Consider the following 20,432-nt stretch of genomic DNA (forward strand, 5'->3'; position numbering starts at 1 on the left):
TGTCTCCTAACTAGTATAGTAGTATTAATTCTTACTTAAACGTTAGACATTTAAGATTCAGGGTCCCACTGTCCTGTTAATTTTAAAATAATTTACTCACCAATTTTTTTGTCTATTAAATTAATTAATGAATGAATGAAACTGTTAAGTGGATTTGCTATTAGGGAGTACTAATTTTTTTGATGAGGTTAAAATAATAATGTCTAAAACATGTGTTTAATGAAATTAAAGACCATGTGTTATCTCATCAAAAATAATTGTTTTGGTAGTTTTATTTGAACTAGTTTTATTCCAAGTCCATTTGTAAAACTAAAAATTGTTAATTGCTAAGTGGAATAAAATTAGCTGCGACCTCTTCTAACATTTTATTCTTTCTATTGCTACTAAAAATGTTCATCCTTCACTTGTAATTCGTTTTGTTCTAATAGGCATCCTTCAAATGTAATTTTTTTTTTGGGAAAAATCAAGTGTGCCTATAGCTGCACTAGGTCATATGATGGATCAGTTTTGTTGCTAATTAATAAAGTTGTGCTTTCTTCCTTCAAAAAAAATAAATAAATAAAGTTGTGCTTTCTACCAAAAAATAAATAATAATAAATAAAGTTGTGCTTCATGGAGGACAATGCAACATGGGCATAATTTTAAAGCAACATAAAAATGATGAATCTTAAAAATAGTTTTTTATTTTTTTTATTTTTTATAATAGTGACCGGATACATCAATTATTGAATAAACTTCAAAAATAATTTTTTGTTTATAATAGTGACCGGATGGAGTATATATTACCGGTATATTAATGAAACTCACAAGAAAATTGGTTTCAAAGTTAATTTTGCGCCATAATTTAAAGCTCTAATTGGAGGATACTTTTTTTTTTTTTTTTGTTACAAGGCTAAAGAGAAAACAAAGAAAAACCACAAAACAGAAAAAGAAAAAGCTTCAAAGAAGCTAACTACTCTCGAAGGTAAAAAGTGTCAGCGGCGTCGCTTCGAAGAAGGTTAATGAGAGAGAGTCATTAAGAGCAAGACCATCGTCAAATGAATCTCCAAGCTAAGTCATGAAATCTGCACATTGGTTCCCCTACTAAAAGTGTGAGAAACCGTAATATTACTTTGAAGAAACAATTGTTTTATGTTCTGAATGAGGATCGCATATGCATGGTATCTTTCAACATGACCATTTAAAAAATTGATGCAAACAAGAGAATCGAAATAACAAGCTAACTCCGTATAACCCAAATCCCTTGCCATGACTAAACCACGATAATTTTGGACGATACTTTAAACAAGAGAATTACTTTTACCGTCCCTTTTAGTGTGTGTTCGATTATGTCATGAATTTTTTTATTTTAAATGCACATATTTTTTCAAATTTATATTAATTAGTTGAATATAAAATGGTTTATGTTTCGATGATGATGATAAATGTCAATTTTCATGGTCTTAAAACTTGACGGCAACCCCTTCAAAGAAAAAAAAAAACTTGACGGCAAACTACATATTTAAATCAAAAAGTTCACAATATTAAAGAGTCACATCCCAAACCTTTTGGCCCAAAATAAATTTTTAGATACAAAAAGAAATTTGAAACTTCTTTTTCACTAATTTTATTAGCAGAAAAAAATTTCAGAGAAGTATTTCTTTTTTTAAAAAAAATCCAGAAACTTGTCTAACTTCTTATGAAAAAAAATTATATAATGGAGTTGGTGAAAAATATATTTCAATAGGGCAATATAACGGGGCTTTGGAGTTTGAAGCTTGTTTGACACCTTCTTGATAAGTGATAACGTATACTAAGGCACTTTTTAGATTAAGTTTATGGAAAATAATATAGGTAAATAAATAAGTTTTTATGTATTATTTATAAGTTTGTCAACGTAGTTTATGATAAAATAGTTTATAAAGATACAAGTTTCGTTAGTAAAAATTTATAAATTAACATAATAATATATTTATTTGCACAAACTGTTGATATTTTTTTTTTTGTCAAGTAGCATAGTGGCTAGATTCATACACATTATGTGTGGAGAAGTGGGAAATCCGGAGTTCGAACCCCGACTCCTGCACAAATTATCTCTGATAGCTACCAACTGAGCTAAACTTACGGGACTAACTAGCTCTAATTTTAACACAATAAAATTCAAACGAAACTTTAAACCTAAAAATAATACCGCATAATGAATACATTCTCTATTAATCTATCTATAATTCTAGTACATAATTTGATAGGTATAATCACAAAAGAATTTAGGGCCTTTCACCGGGTAATAGGGTTTTGAGTCAATGAGTTGTCCAATTTATTTTAAAGATTGAACTTCATTTGAATTTAACTTTATTGAAAACTTTTAGAACACGAGTGCATAAATGAGAGAATTTGAGTCATAATCGCTTTAACAATTTGCATTTTTGCAAATTTTTTTTTTAAATATTACATTTTTGCAAAAAAATAATGATTAAATATTGCATTTTTGCATTTTTTTTTTGTTTAATTTGTTTAAGAAGGAAAACTAGGCTACCAAAATTAGCACCGATGAAAATTTAACCCGAGACTCCAAGGTCCGAAAGCTAACATTGTCAAACCAACCTAAATGGGTTCATTTGTTTTGGTTATTGAAATCAATTTATTTTATTTAATTTTACATATCTCTTAAGTACATTAAACTTTTTTGCATAGATAAAATTAACAACAATCTATCTATAGACGATTTTATATATCACTTCATTGCTAGGGATGATTTGGTGCTCTTCCAAATTTATATCAAGTTTTAGTGTCATTTTTTAGGATTGTTTATATAAAAGAATATTGTTAATGTGCTGATCTTCAATACTTCTTAATTGAGATTTTCTCTTCAAAGATTTGTTCATGTAATTTAGACGAATTCTGCTTTGCTCTTAGCAGAGGAATTGCTATTTGATCATGAGATAGAAATGACAACAAAAGAAAACTGAAAAAATAACAAATTTGTAAAACAAGGGTATAATGAATTTCAAAGACCAGCAACTACTTCTATTCCCATCGAAATTCCACAACAAATCAATTCTCAATACCCGCATGTGCAATTGCTTTCGAGATCAAGTCATCTTTGTTCAATGCTCTGAAGATTGATCTATTATATGGTACTGAGATTGATGAACATAAGTAGTACTTGACCAATTTATATGAAACTTGTTGCACTACAAATCCATAAAAGTAAATGATCCTTATAAATATTCATAATTTTGATTTTAATTCCTATAAAAGAAAATCATAATAGATAGATTTAGTTTATTTCATGTTTTTGTCAATCGACTTATTGATCGAATGTTACCATGGTACTGGCTTAAAATGCTTGACCCAATTATCCTTTAAGTTGTCTAACAGGAAAATCCATTAGAAAAATGGCAAACATATGTGATAATGGAAACATATCCAAGTTAACATGAGGTGATCATCTTGTCACAGAGCATGACGCAGCGCAAGATCGTGCCTTTTGTTTTTGTACCATCTTAAAAAATATCACGTCTTGGACCGACATGCAGGAATTTTTTTTTTTCTGACCCTTTTGGCCAAAAAAATTTCAGATCTGACCCCCTTTAAAAAAAAAATTCCGAAATGACCCACTTTTGATTTTTTTTTTTTTGTCCTTTTGTGCGTTCCCGCCGTTTGAAATGGCGGGACTGGCCGCCGGTCGGACACGTGTCACATCGTGACAGGGCAGTTTTTTTTTTTTTATTTTTTTTTTATCATTCGGACCGATTTTTTTTTTTTTTTTTTTTTTTGCTTTTTTTAATTTATTTGAGAAAAAATTTCAATTTTGCACTCAGGGGGAATCAAACCAAGCGCATATGGGTCATTGCCATTCTGTGTTACCACTAAGTCAATGTACATTTGATGTTAATTTTTGCATCTAATAATATATATACCCTTTTTAAAACCAGTTTCGCACACCATGAGGCATGAACCATCCAGTTTTTCATTTTTGTTTTTTTTATTGGATAATTTAGGATCTCCGACGAATATGTATATAATTTATTGGTGAAAAATTATCCGACGAAATAATTTTTTTTTCATCGATAATTATATATATATATTATTATTATTATTATTATTATTATCCGACGAAATATATATTTTTCACCGACAAATTATCCGACGAAATGATATATATATTATTTCAAGATATATATATTCAAAATAAAATCTAGATTTTGTTCATATTCGAGTAATTTTTCAAAATAAAATATAGAATCCAATTAAAATTATAAAATCTCCTATATTTTTTTTTTGTCAAATAGCCTAGTGGTTAGAGAAATTCACCTTAAAATCTAAGCTCATGGGGACCCTATATTTATTTTTTTTATAAGACTTATATTAAAAAAACAAAAATGATTTTTTTTTTTTGAGGGAACAAAAATGAAAAATTGGATGGTTCATGCCTCATGGTGTGTGAAACTGATTTAAAAAATGGTATATATATTATTGGATGCGAAAATTAACATCAAATGTATATTGGCTTAGTGGTAACACTGAATGACATTGACCCATATGCGCCTGGTTTGATTCCCCCTGGGTGCAAAATTGAAATTTTTTCTCAAATAAATTAAAAAAAGCAAAAAACGAAAAAAAAAAAATAAAAAAATCGGTCCCGCCATTTGAAATGGCGGGAATGACAAAAAAAAAAAAAAAAAAAAGCTGCCCTATCAGATCGTGACACGTGTCGGACCGGCGGCCAGTCCCGCCGTTTCAAATGGCGGGAACGCACAAAAGGACAAAAAAAAAAAAAAAAACCAAAAGTGGGTCATTTTGGGAATTTTTTTTCAAAGGGGGTCAGACTTGTATTTTTTTTGGACAAAAGGGTCAGAAAAAAAAAAATTCGACATGCAGCACATGACTATGCCTCATACATCATCTCAAGGACCACCTCGTTTCCACATCAAGAACAAATCAAGCACCAACATTCTCCGCTTAATTAGGCGCCAACAAACCATCACATAAGTTCTCATATGTTCTTTCTAATAGGAGCTCATTCAAATCAGATAGGAGCCCCCTACTATCTCAAAACCAGCGACTCAAAGCAAATTGAATTACATCCATAACAAACTGAACCAAACCACATGAGCAAGGATAACAACAACAAGGAGTGCACCATCACTATAAATATGAGTTTCGCACTTAGGTATGATCACCTTGCTCACTGTACACACTCTTTCTACCTTCTAGCACATCGCTTTACTTTGGCAACATAATGTCTTTTGCAGGCACCCCCTGTTCGGAGAAAGATCATACGACCATTTGCGACATATATCAAACCCCCAACGTAAGTACTACAACCCCCAATTGTTCATACAAGAACGTTGCTCCCCACTGCGGGGGGGCCTTGGTAGTAGAGCTGTTAAAACGGGCCGGTCCATTTAACCCGATTAATTATAAGACTTGGGCCTTAAATATTGAACCCGAATTTTAATATGACTTTTTAACCCGGCTCTAAAAAGCTAGCTACCCGTTAGGGCTAGCCCGAACGGGCCGAGGGTAGCCCGCATAACAAAAAAAAATTCTATAATATATATATATATATTTTTTTTTTTTTCAAATAATTCTTTACTTAGTTGATTATCAAAGTAACAAATAAAAGTGAAAATTCAATGAATTAACACAAATATACATGTAATATAAAATTATATTTACTCATTTCGTTATTTATAATTTTAAAGATCGAATATATAAATATCTATAACCATAACGTATCTAATTTATTTAAAATTGTTTTCCTCGCCGTTTTAGTTTACGGCGTTTGTACGAAAATGTTTACAATTTATTTTATAGTACTTTTTTTAAAAAAAATATATAATTTTTAATACGGGTCGCCCCGTTAAGCCCGCGGTCCTGTAGGGCCAAACTCGGGTAGTATATTTCAAGTTCGTTTTTCAACCGGGCTTTTTGGCCTGACCCGATAAAGCCCGAAGCCCGTCAGGGCCGGCCCTACTTGGTAGAATATATTCTTAGGCCTCAAGATTCCACACGATGTCAAGAACAATAAGCCAAGATTCCAATAATGTTTTAAATTTCATCGAACATTACAATTTTATTTTTATCCAATAATGTTCGCAACTACATAAATCAAGTTAAAAACGTGGACAAAAAATAATCTTATTTTGTAAGAAATGCAAAAAAACTAAAATTTTATCATTCTCTAGAAGTTTAAGTAGCACATAAATACATTTTTTAAATAAAAAACAATGAAGAAACTTAACAAGAGAAAATATATGTCACTTTATAAAAAAAAATTGATTGAGTTTATTTGAGTATTAGTCTAGGTAACATATGTTTAATTAGTGTCTTATGTTGCGGTTTGGTTTGGACTGGTTCAGTTGATAAGATAAAAACCGCAAATCGACCCAAACCATGCGGTTGAGTAAAAAAATGGTCGGAATACATCCGGACCAAATGTCGTTTTTTGCAATTTCGATTTAGATTGATTCGATTTGCGGTTTTTCTATTGGATTGGTTCGATTTTGAACACCCCTAAATAAGATATTACATCATTATGGAAGAGATTACTGCTGCGAAATTGGGGAGTATAAGAGCTCTCCACCAACAACAACTAAGCTTGAAACATGAATTGCAATAATCGGAACATAGACAAGGATTAAAGAGAGGAATAAGTCCCCAACTTCAATCCACTCACTGAGCAACATTTGAGGATCTTAAGATATGCTTATGATTCAAACCTTATCAACATACATCGTCTGAGACAAACCAAACCCGGAGTATATCATGAGCTTTATTGTCAATACCACATAATATATGATAGGGTTAATTAAGTTTTTGGTCCCTATAAATATCTGTAGTTTTGTTTTTAGTCCCTATAAAAATAAATCACACTTTTTAGTCCTACAAAATTTTCCGTTAATGTTTTTTGTCCCTGTTAAATTAAAATTTGTTTAAGTATGCTTAAAATTTTAAATTTTTTATTGATTTTTTATATACTTGTTTAAAACATTATAAAAGGTTCCACCACAATAAATTAGCTCAAAGTTTTTATTTTTAGATTCAAATTTTCGTTAGTTTTATCTTGAATTTTTGGCGTTTTAAAAAAATTATATTTAATTCATTACATGTTAAAAAATTCTAATTTTTTTATAAAAAAAGATTATTATAATGTTCTTAACATGTCTGTTAAAAATCATTTAAAAATATAAAAGTTTAAGTATAATTAAACAAATTTCAATTTAATAGGGACCAACACATACTTTTAGTCCTTGTAAAATTAAAATTTGCTTAATTGTGCTTAAACTTTTAAATTTGTAGCATATTTTTCACACACTTACTTAGAATATTATACAAAGTTCCTCCGCAAAAAAGTAACTTAAAATTTTATTATTAGGTCTAAATTTTCATTAATATAATCTTGAAATTTTGGCTTTTAGAAAAATTCATATTTAATTCATTACATGTTAAAATACTAATTTTTTTTTATAAAAGAGTGTCTTACGATGTTATGAACACGTATGTAAAAAATCTTTCAAAAATTTAGAAGTTTAAGCATAATTAAACAAATTTTAATTTAACAGGGACTAAAAACACTAACAGAAAATTTTGTAGGGACTAAAAAATATGATTTATTTTAATAGGGACTAATAACAAAACTGCAGATATTTATAGGGACCAAAAACTTAATTAAGCCTATATGATAATTCCACCAATGGATGCCAAGGGTTGAAGATCCAAATGGGGTAGCTCATACAGGAATGCCATATACAAAAGTATGTCTACATGAAATACTTTTAGCAAGATGGGGAGAAACATCGTTTCTAAAGGAAGAATCTAGATCCCCTAAATCTTGTAAAAGGTTCAAAAGTTCGAAGAGGAGACATAACATGGAAGACAAGGGAGAATGGAGGGATAATCCTCAATCATGTGGATGATCCTCCTAACTTTCCTCATGATCTTATATGTTTTAAGGTTATTTTATGAATCACTTTTTATATGCATCTTTATGATATAACTTTGATGAAATTGGGGTCGATCTCATACATAATTGATCTTTAATGTATAGCTTACTAGTTACTACTTTAGATTTCAGATCTTTCTCCCATTGCATTTTAATATTTACATATCAAGCATAAGACTAAGAATTGGATGCAGGGATACCAAATATCTCTTCAAAAATATTGTTAGGGAATAAAATATATTTTGTTGTTATGAATAAAAGCTTTTTTTTTTTTTTTTAAATATAATAAAATCGATAGAGGGATAACACGTCTCTATAAAATATTGTTAGATACTAAAATAAGCTTAAATGCTACTTTGGTCCCTTAAGTATTTACTTAGTATCGCTTTGACCCCATAAGTAATAAAAAGTCCGTTTTGGTCCCTTAACTTTATTGAAAGTATCGGTTTGGTCCTTTCGGTTAATTTAATTCAAAAAATGTTAAATTTTGGTCCCTTAACTTATTTAATTAGTATTAGTTTGGTCTCTTAACTTATTTAATTAGTATTAGTTTGATCCCTAAATTTAACGTTTTTTTGAATTAAATTAACAGAAAGGATCAAACTGATACTTTAAATAAAGTTAAGAGACCTAAATGGACCTTTAATTATTTATGGGACCAAAGCAATACCAAATAAATACTTAAGGACCAAAAGAACATTTAAGCCTACTAAAATATCACTTAACTTCTTCACATAACACATACATAGGCAGTGTGGTGCATGTGATAGTGGATGAATGAGTTTCACATAGCATTTCTCTATAGAGAAATGATATTTGTACAACTATTTTGTGACAACTTTTTTACAACTTTATCTCTCATACTAACATTATACTATTATTCTCTCTCTTCCTTTTTCTCTCTCCATTGATTTTGATCAATGAAAAGAGAGAAAAAAAAAATTGTCACCTAAGTTGTTCTATATAGTTGTTCAAATATCACTGCTCTTCTCTATATTAGAATTTGTTAAAACAATATACTTTTATTTCAGGAACTGCTTTTATGGTTAGTGGAAGCTTTATTATTATTATTTTTTGTTCTAAAAGCATTTTCGGAGTCGTTATACATTAGCGATGTATAGCACAACTCTTTGTTAAATAATCGTATAAGAAAAATGCTATTTTAAGCATATTTTTTATTTTCCTTAATATATGTCTTTATGACACTTGTTGTGATAAACTTTTTTTTTTTTTTCTATGAAAACCAACTTGCATTTTTTTTCTTTTTGCGAGAGAGCACTTTGAGGCTCCACTTTAAAATTATTTATTTTAATAAAGGAAATGTAATCATGTACTATTAGAGCGCATTTTATTATATTAAAAACAGAAAGTATATATTTGATATGGAAAATGTTACATGAACACCCTTTATTCCTATATCTCATTGTACACCCCATGTATAGGGATATTTTGGTAAGTTCATCTCACAACCACACTTTATCTTCTATTTGTGTGGGGTCCAAGTTGCCACGTGTCAGAATTTTGTGTGGATGTAAAAGATGTATTGCCACATGGGGTGGTACATGTATCATCACTCATTAGATATTTTGTCAATTTATTTCTTAAAAAGTTGAAAATTAGTTTGTCTCAATGAATATTTATGGAACAATTGAAATTGGCATCGAGAGAAATTAAATTTAAGGTCTTGTTAGAAATCACTCATAAATTCATGGTGTTATATATATAGTTTGCTAATTTAGACCAACAAAAAATATGAAGGTTTAAATTACGAAATGTACATCTTTTTATCTCGACAAAAAATATCCACCTACCATTATAAACTATTATCAAACGAAGGATAATTATGTAATTTGAAAAAATTCAACTGTTTTTGGTCAAAACTGCTTTGACTTTTTTTTAAGTTGTCAAAACACTTTTGTCTTTTTTTATTTTTGTTGTTTAATGTCTGTAATTGTGACATAAATATGTTTGTCCAAATGAAAAGGTTATAATTTGCTAACTTAAACCTTCATATTTTTTGTTAGTTTAAGTTCGCAAAAACACACACTCGCATAGTCAAAATCCGTTATTCAAAAGAAAAAATGTAGTTAGAATCAGTTGGCATCAGACAGCCGTCGATTTTTTAAAAATGAAAGGCATATATAATGAGCGCCACAGATTCCAAAAGTTTTTTTTAAGAGACAAATTCCAAAAGTTTGAAGTTGGTTATGGTATATGTGAATTATTTAACATAAACAAATCATATAAAAAGTAGGATAAACAGCTACCAGAGTTAAGAAAAACTAAAAGACATGAAAGGAAAGTAATCTTGGTTGGCACCTATCTTCCATCAATGATTAAGACTCTAATAATTCTTTCACGAAATAAAAAAGACTAATACATATGATTAACAAACTCAATAATGGCGTATGCTAGACAATTTTTTTTTTATTTTTTTATATAAAGTAGTTTGAAATTCATCCTTTAAAAAAGATAAGTGAATAATTTGACGTTTGAAATCCAACTCTATATTAATATGATGTAATGTCTTTATTATTAACAGTGGCGGAGCCAGGAATATTGTAAAGCCCGGACAAAAAAAAATTTGCAACACATTTATAAGGTGTACATAAGAAATTGCAAGCAAATAATAAAAAATGTAAAGAAATTACCTAATTTATAAGGGTTTATATAAGAAATTCATAGGATTTACACAAGAAATTGTAAAAAATTTGGCCCAGAGCCCGGGCGAGTGCCCAGGGTCGCCGGGCCTTAGAACCGCCCCTGATTATTAATTGAGTTAAGTTTACAAAAACAACAAACATACTAAAGTTTTTATATCTAAAAAAATCAACTTAAAGTTTGTATCGAACATAAAATTTGCAAGAAACACAATTTTTTCGTCAAAAATATGAATTATGTTGCAAAGAAAAAAGTGATTCTAATGATAATCATTTGGATGGTAGCAGTCATTTGTGAATCCCTCAAGACATCATTAACTATATGTGATCTACTTTGACCCGTCTTTCTCATGCTACCCAAAAAAATGACGTGATATTAGATCCTTGTAACTAACTCAATCTATCATCATCCCTTCTAATTTGTACTTTCTCTGTTGATAAAATCTATACACAGAGAAGTACATATGACATATCAAACCACCATGGATACAAATAATATACTACTCTCATTACAATCTCTTCCGGTTACAATATGCGCCACCTTCTTCTTTCTCTTCCTTCTATTTCGCCTACATAGAAGCCGCATAGCTTCAAAGACACCACCGGAAGCCGGCGGATCATGGCCGTTAATCGGCCACCTCCACCTCTTAGGTGGTTCCCAACCACCTCACGTCACCTTAGGAAACTTAGCCGACAAATACGGACCCATCTTCACCGTTCGTTTAGGTGTTCACAAAACCTTAGTAGTAAGCAGTTATGAAATGGTGAAACAGTGTTTTACCGTAAACGACAAAACTTTTGCTTCACGTCCTAAATCTATAGCCTTTGAAATCATGGGTTATAACTCTTCCATGTTTGGTTTGAGTCCTTATGGTTCTTATTGGCGTACCGTGCGTAAAATTGCCACTGTTCATGTCCTCTCAGCTCAACGGATAGATATGCTTAAACATGTAATGGAATCTGAGGTGAAAGAAGCTATGAAAGAGAGTTATTCATTTTGGTTAAAGATGAAGAATGAGGGTAACTCTGAAAGGGTATTTACGGAAATGAAAGAATGGTTTGCAGACATAGCGATTAACGTTGTTTTTAGGACAGTAATGGGAAAACGTTTTGATGGTGATGAGGAAGAGAATCAAAGGATAAGAAAAATGATTAGAGATTTTTTTAATCTTAGTGGTTCATTTGTTGTTTCTGACATGTTACCGTATTTGAGATGGTTGGATTTGGATGGAAAACAGAAGCAAATGAAGAAAACAGCAAAAGAGTTAGATGACTTTGTTTGTGTTTGGCTTGATCAGCACAAACATAAGAAGAATTCTGGTCGTGAACAAGATTTCATGGATGTGCTGCTTTCAACCGTTGATGAAGATTTAGATGGCCGTGATGCTGATACTACAATCAAAGCCACTTGTATGGTATGTCACTTGCTTCCATTGTCTGCTCTTTCAAATATTATTTCATGTTTTTAATTCAAGGCACTCGTTAATTAGACTTGAAGCAAAGAAATTAAACTTGAGAAAACAAACCAAAACTATCCATAAGAAGCAAAGACACTTGAAACATCTAGCTTAAATTTTGTTTTTAATTCAAGATACTCGTTAATATTTCTCTTAATCAAATAAATCTAAACGGCTAAACAAAAAAATGCAGCCAAGTCTAGCAACAAATCTAACCCTACAGAAGAAAAAGACCAAACATTAAAACAATGAAATATATTCCACTAATATAAATTTAGCAATCATCCAAAAAGAAGAAGAAAAACAATGCTTCTATATCAAGCGAAATTTCTTTTCTTGATATTTCAAGAAGGGAGCTTCTACGGTGTAGTCAGAAAACTGACTCTTTTAAAAAAGTTAATTTTGATCTTAATGTTTGATTCATTTTTAAATTGTTGATTACCGATTAATGATCAATATATAGTAATTCATCTAGTAATGTTTGCAATATCTTGGACTTACAGATACTATTTTATCGTTGGAATCTTTAACATGCAAACAGAGATGATGATATTATGTGATAGTCTTAAGTGTTACACTTTGTGGGGTGTTACGCTTAAAACAAGGTAGGATAAAATTAGATTAAGTGTAGTTTTGTTAATCTAATGAATTGATGATACTACGAGGACGAAACTTTTGACGCCAATGTACAAACAGTGGTGTGTTACTCACTACATTTTTGATGTTATAATGTTAACTTCACCAGAAAAGTCATTTTCATGACTTCACCATAGAATTTTCCTTTCAATAATATCCTTTTTACGTTAAAAAGGGTATAAAATCTGTTGTGTCACTTTAATTCGGATTTAGTGGTAAAAGGGGCATGTTGCGCTGTTCAGTCGACAAGGATTCCTGAGACAAGTTCTCGTGATATTTAACATTATTCATAATGAAATAGTTGTGGAAGATACTTAACGAACTTTATTTAACTAAGTCAAATTATTATTTTTTTGTAGTGGTCGGGGTTCGAACCCCGAACCTTGCATATTTTATGTATTGTCCATATCAACTGAGCTAAGCTCACGAGGACAACTAAGTCAAATTAATTGGAGTACCCAAGTTTATTTTTGATTTAAATAATTATTAATAAATCTTGAAGTATGGTTGGATATATAGACAAAATTCAATTAAAATTTAATTTTCAAACAAATTAATATAGAAATATTAAATTTTATTTAATAATTGGATGATGGATATATACCGCACCAAACTTCAGCATACTCGAAGAATTCCTTTTCCTTTATCATATACTTCATTTTTATCATAAGATACAATGAAACTGAATTAAACGATCTAGGTTTAAATATGCAAACTGTTCCTGTAATTTGGGCTAATTTTGATTTTCGTCCATGTAAAAAAAAAAATTTAATTACATCCCTCTAAATTTTTTTTTGTTTTTAAAAATGTCCCTGACCCCACTTCGTTGGTGATGTGGCATGGGTCTTGCCACGTGGCAGTTGCTGACTGCGCAACTTCTGCCACGTGGCAGTCCACATAATAAAAAAATTAAAATTATTTTTAAAATTATTTTTTTAAATTAAAAAAATCGAAAAAAACTTTTAAAATTAGATTTTCGACCATTAATTTTTCTAAATTTGAAAATTATATTTTTTTTCTTCATATTTAAAAAAAAATTAAAAAAATCATTTCATTTTTTTCAGAAATATCAGATTTTATAATTTAAAAAAAAAATAATTTTTTGTTTAAAAATTATATGATAAAAATAATTTTAATTTTTTTTCAGATTTTTTAAAATGTTTTTTTTATATTTTTAAAACATTAAAAATAATTTTAATTTTTTAATTATGTGGACTGCCACGTGGCATGAGTTGTCCAGTCAGCAACTGCCACGTGGCCCAAAACGTTGCCACATCACCAGCGAAGTGGGGCCAGGAACATTTTTAAAACAAAATTTTTTTTACAGGGATGTAATTAATTTTTTTTTTGTTTAGAGAGACGAAAATCAAAATGAGCCCAAATTACAGGGACGGTTTGCATATTTAAACCAACAATCTAATTTAAATGTAAACATCAAGTTTAGAATCAAAAGATTGATGTCATGAAAAAATATTATTCAAAAGATTCAAAATCTATCTTCAAGTTAAAATCAAGTCTCAAAAACTCTAACAACAAAGTTAATAAGTAAACCATCCTATTAATGTATAGTTTTGTAAGACGTCTCAAAAAGGTCTAAGATTTTATGAATATTTAAAAATGATTGCTGTTAAATTTTACTCATATTAATTATTTAAAAAATATGATAGAGAATAAATTGATAGTATGCGGATAAATTTAAGGATTAATTGCATTTTTTGTCTCCTATCTTTTTAAAAGTTACGATTTTGGCCTCCTAACTAATTAAAATACAAAACAACCCCCTATGTATTGGATCTTTGGCAGTTTTGGCTCTCAATGTCACTTTTGACTTAGTCTTCGCTGACGTGGCACCCACATCCCTTAAGTAAGGTGCCACAAGTCGACCATTGTGGGTGTCACGTCAACGAAGACTAAACCAAAAGTGATATTGGAGGCCAAAACTGTCAAAGATACAATACATATAAGACTGTTTTGTATTTTAATTAGTTAGGGAGTCAAAATCGTAACTTTTGAAAACATAAGGGAGCAAAAGTGCAATTAAGCCTAAATTTAAGAATCAAATTGATATTAGATAGTTGAAATATAAAGACTTTATTAATAGTACATGATTAAATATAAAGATCAATTTGAAACTTTAATAAAGTAAGAGACCTTTTAAAAATATTTATAAAACCAAAGACTTATTTGCAAGATTTCTACAAAATCAAAACTAATTTGAATACTTCCTCCAAAAATAAATTAAGAGTTAATTAAGTTTTTAGTCCCTATAAATATTCACAGTTTTGTTTTTAGTCCCTACAAAATAAAATCACACTTTTTAGTCCTTGTGACATTTTCCTTAAGCATTTTAAGGACTAAAAATGCTGATGGAAAAATTTTATAGGGACTAAAATGCTGATGGAAAATTTTATAGGGACTAAAAAAGTTGATGGAAAATTTTATAAGGACTAAAAAGTATGACTTTATTTTATAGGGACTAAAAACAAAACTGTAAATATTTATAGGGACTAAAAACTTAATTACCCATAAATTAATTATAGTCCATAGTAACCCATCATGAATAAGTCGGTACATTCTTTCAAACAAGTATAAGTCGGTTACTATTCAAAGACTTGCTTTATTTAAAAAATTGGCAAATATAACTTTTAGTCCTTTTAGTTTGAAAGAATTATTAAATTAGTCTTTTACGTTTTAAAAGTTTCAATTAGATCATTTTAGTTCGATAAAATTCTTAAATTAGTCTTTTAAATTTTAAATAGGTCCTTTTAGTTTGACATAACTTCCAAATTAGTGCTTTAAATTTCAACATTTCAAATTAAAATGACATATTTGAAATTTTTGAAATAGTTACGATGAAATAGTTTATCAACTAAAAGGATCAATTAAAAACTTTTAAAACTTAAAAGACTAACTTGAGAATTGTGTAAAACTAAAAAGACATAATTGAAATTTAAAAGACTAACTTAAAAATTTTGTCAAATAAGATTTTTCCTAAAAAAATATTACGTATATATCTTTTCTTGGAAGGAACATATCTACCTCCATATCTATTGAAATCTAGATGAGTGTGGATCATTATCTCTTTCGGCTAGCACGACCATGTGGTTTTCTCCAAATTTGTCTAGGCATTGGATAGAAAAGGATGACTTTGTGTATTGTCCTTTTCCGAATTTTTAAATTGTTTCATTTTTTAATTTATCTATATACAATAGTCTTATTTAAAAGTGCTGTATGATATGACGCTCGTAAAGGTCTAAATAGCGCTTTAAAATAAGAAAAACATTGTCTAAATGTGGTTTTATATAGCCCTTTCACCTATAAACGCTGCCTTAAGGGAACTTTACCTAACACTTTTAGATTTAAGCGTTATTTAAAGGTGGTTTTACATAGAGCTTCAACGCTTAAGCGTTATAATTATTTTTTAATATTAAAATCTAAAAAGTTTATACATATATAATATTCTACCATTGCAATTTTTTTTTGTTGCAAATAATAACTGAGACTGCTATAGTTATCCAATAAACCACAAATATATCATAAAATGTATGTAATTGTTATATATAGCATAAAAGTTACAATTGTATGACCACTATCTCTAAGAAGTTACGAAGGATTGAATGAATATCTCTAAGGTACAACTAGTAAACAGAAACATCAAAATCTTCTTAGGTAGCATGCAATCTTATCATCTATCTTCTTGGTCTGCCCAATCTTTTTCCCCATAACAAGTCATTAAAGATGTTTCTCTAAAAAAAAGAAGTCATAGAAGACGTTATATAAATAAATGGATAGATCATGATGCACTTTCACATTTTGGGATCTTCCTTCACTTAAATATATTGAAGAAGAAAAAAAGAAATTTATTATAAATAAAACAAATAATATTGTAGTACATCCTTACATAAACATTAGGTGTCACATTGTTATTGTCCTTGAAGATTTATCCGTCTCATATATGCAAATTCCTAAAATTTAACGGATCCTTATTTAATATGAATAATATTCAAAGGTTGCATAACAAGTTAAATATATTGTAATGAACATATGAGATGTTATAATCCAAAAACAAAGACGGTAAGTAGAAAATTTGTTTTCTGGTGGAAAAACATAGAAGTCAAATACAATAATAAAGACAATTAATCCACCAAATTAGAATACTTCAATCTTCTAAATTCACCAAAGTTTTCAGATGCCAGGACAAACACAAATTTTAATTCCCAATTTACATGTGAACACTGTACATTTAGTGACAATGGAGCTTCTTCAGTGGAGTCAGGACTGACTTTTATGAAAAAGTTAATTTTGATTTAATGTTTGATTCATTTTTAAATTGTTGATTGCTGATTAATGATCAATAGTAATTCATCTAGTAATGCTTGCAACATCTTGGACTTACATGTACTATTTTATCGTTTTTTCAAAAAAAAAGTACTATTTTATCGTTGGCATCTTTAACATGCAAACATAGTTGATGATATTATGCGATAGTCTTAAGTGTTACACTTTCTGGGGTGTGACACTTAAAACAAGATAGGATAAAATTATATTAAATGCAGTCTTGTTAATCTGATGATACTACGAGGACTGAACTTTTGATGTCAACGTATAAACAGTGGGGTGCTACTCACTACACTTTTGATGCTATAGTGTTGACTTCACCAGAAAAATCATTTTCATGACTTCAGCATAGAATTTTCCTAGGGACAATCTCTAAACGAAAGTTTTTTGTTTCTCACATACAAACCAAAAACTACACATTCTTATGAGAAACTTTCATCCATTTTACAAAACACAAGTTCTATAACTTATTACCATGATTCCAATCAACCCTCCGGAAGCTAAAAACCTACATATTTTAAGGCACATTCATAACAAATTTTAGTCTCATTCAAGATTTTAAAGTTCTTTAAACTCAATTTCCTGAAATCGTAAAACTTGTGAGAAGATACACAAGAAGACGAAGATAAAAAGCAAACAATTGCATGATGTTCTCATAGTTTTCTTTTTGTAGTTTCGACATTATTAATGCTATACTTTTCAATTTTCTCAACTAATTAAATTGATTAAAGAGTGTAAAAATATAAAGATTATTGCAATATATTTTGCAGGCACTAATTCTAGCAGCTACAGACACTACAGCAGGAACATTGACTTGGACTCTATCTTTACTTCTTAACAATCGTGAGGTCCTAAACAAAGTCATTCATGAATTAGATACACAAATTGGTAAGGAAAAGATGGCAATACAAACAGATTTGACGAAGTTGGAGTATCTTCAAGCCATTATCAAAGAAACATTGCGTCTATACCCACCAGCACCACTGAATTTGCCTCACGAGTCTATTGAGAATTGTACCATTGGTGGATACCACGTGCCAGCTGGTACGCGTCTCCTAACCAACCTTTCGAAGCTTCAACGAGATCCAATGTTATATTCGGATCCGTTGGAGTTTCGACCAGAAAGATTCCTCACAACACACAAGGATGTTGATGTCAAAGGCCAACATTTCGAGTTGATTCCATTTGGTGCAGGTAGAAGAATGTGTCCTGGAATCTCATTTGGTCTTCAACTTATGCAAATAACACTTGCTACATTGTTGCATGGGTTTGACATAGTGACTTCAGATGGAGGACCGGTTGATATGGTTGAAATAAGTGGAATGACCAACATCAAAGCTTCTCCTCTACAAGTCATCCTTAGTCCACGTTTGTCAGATCAAGCTTATCGTCAAAATTAATGTCCGAGGTGGGGATTTTGGTCTCGCGGTGTGAATTATATCACACCATTACATAAACTTTATTAAAATTATTTATATTATCATTTAATGTATAATAAAAGGATTCCCATTCTCTTTTCTCTTTAACAACTGCTTTTGTAAAACCTTGGTTGCCACAGGGACAAATCAATTGGAAATTGTCCTTTGCTAAATAAGAAAGATTATAAAGTACTGATAAGTGATGATTAAGGTTAGTTGCTGAATTTAAATTTTTTTAAAAACTGTCGGTTCAAATTAATTTACACAAAATAAGATCGATTGATTATGGAATTATATTGTTATGCATGAGCATGTCTAATGAAAACTGCGATTCTAAAGAATGAGAATCACATGTTTTTCTAGAGAATATTTTTTAGATGGTTACAATCATTTAAACACGTATAAAAATATATTATTTAATTATGTTTGACATTGATGATACCTAATATTTCTCTGATTCTATTTCTTTTTTGAGTGATGATAGGTATACATTGAGTGTATCAATGAAAATACACACATGACATTGAGTTTTAATTGATGAAAGAAAATAATATTATGCTTTCTCCATCCTATTTTAACTGAGTATTTTGTTTATTTCACACATATTAAAAAAAAGTGTATAATTGAAAAAGGGAGAAAAATAATTTTAAATGTCTTGTCAAATATTGGTGCATTTATTATTATCATAAACGCAAAGTTAAATATATTAAATTGAAAGTGATGAAAATAATATGAATTAGATCATAATTGAAAAAAAAAAGTAATTATTACTCCAAGGACATCCATTCATTCACGTTTTTTTTTTTTATCAAAAAAAAATTCATTCACGTTTAACAAACAAACATGTGATAAAATTCAAGGGCATCTTGATTGCTAAAACCATAATTAGTTTTTCAATCATGCTTTGTGGGTTCAAAAATGTCATGTGAGATTTAAGAACCACTAAACCATCCTTTATTTTTACTCGAATATGAAAACTCAAGTTTTTCGTTTCTATGAACTTAACTCGCTTGATAAAGGATATTCACTTCGTTCTATAATAACTGAGTTATTTGTAAAAAAATATTATCTTATGAATATTGACTCATTTCACTTTTTAATACAACATTAATTACTTTTTTCTAATTATATTTTTAATTAGGTTTAAATATGTATTTCATCCTTGCAATTAGGGGTCGTTTAAAAATTGGTTCCTGTATTCGCTAATCCTTGCAAACTAGCCTTGCAATCATTAATCATTTAAAATTTCGTCTTTTGACCAACTTAATCACCGCCACGTCACTAATTTGATGACGTGGCAATCACTGCCACACATGAAATTCCAACTTTGCCCTTAAGAAGAGGACAAAATATTGAAGAAAGAATTGGAAACCCTGGGGTAAAATTGGAATTTCATGTGTGAAAGTGATTGCCACGTCATCAAATTAGTGACGTGGCAGTGATTAAGTGGGGAGAGTGACGAAATTTTAAATGATTAAACAATGCAAGGGTAAATTGCAAGGATTAGCGAACATATGGACCAATTTTTAAAATACCCCTAATTGCAAGGATGAAATACATATTTAAGCCTTCTAATTAATACTGCTTTCACCCAACGACAGATCTGGCCAGGGCATGGTGTGGCAAGTGCCACACCATTTTTATTATTTTTTATATATATTTTTTTTATTATTATTTTACTTTATAGTTTTTACTCATATATTAATACAAACATCTTTTATATTTATACATGTGTCTATATTTTTACTCATATATTAATACATGAATATATATTTTTTAATATATACATGTGTCTGTATTTTTACTCGTATTAGTATGGGGGCTATTATTTTTAATTCTTACACTGTCTATATACTTTAAATTATATGTTAATACGGAGTTTAATTTTTTTTTTAAAAATTTTATACACATGTCTATATTTTTACTCGTATTTAATACAGAAATAATGTTTTGTACAGTTTGTGCATCTGTCTATATTTTTTATTCATATATC

The 20,432-nt window shown here is 29.6% G+C and overlaps 1 protein-coding gene across 1 annotated transcript; it reads left to right on the forward strand.

The window, feature by feature from the left end:
• Positions 1 to 10,809: 10,809 nt before the first annotated feature.
• LOC25493095 (cytochrome P450 CYP82D47) lies at positions 10,810 to 18,640 on the forward strand. Its single transcript, XM_013601508.3, has 2 exons — positions 10,810 to 12,005; positions 17,792 to 18,640. The coding sequence occupies exons 1-2, from the start codon at positions 11,055 to 11,057 to the stop codon at positions 18,419 to 18,421; spliced, it is 1,581 nt and encodes a 526-aa protein (XP_013456962.1). The 5' UTR covers positions 10,810 to 11,054; the 3' UTR covers positions 18,422 to 18,640.
• The last annotated feature ends 1,792 nt before the right edge of the window (positions 18,641 to 20,432 follow it).

The sequence above is a fragment of the Medicago truncatula genome, chromosome 4 (genome assembly GCF_003473485.1).
Source record: "Medicago truncatula cultivar Jemalong A17 chromosome 4, MtrunA17r5.0-ANR, whole genome shotgun sequence".
NCBI classification, from domain to species: Eukaryota; Viridiplantae; Streptophyta; class Magnoliopsida; order Fabales; family Fabaceae; genus Medicago; species Medicago truncatula.

Bases quoted from the DNA above. Each gene is read 5' to 3' on its own strand.
- LOC25493095 (XM_013601508.3), top strand. From the start codon at position 11,055: ATGACATATCAAACCACCATGGATACAAATAATATACTACTCTCATTA. The intron at 12,006-17,791 runs GTATGTCACTTG...TATATTTTGCAG, and splicing joins CAATCAAAGCCACTTGTATG to GCACTAATTCTAGCAGCTAC.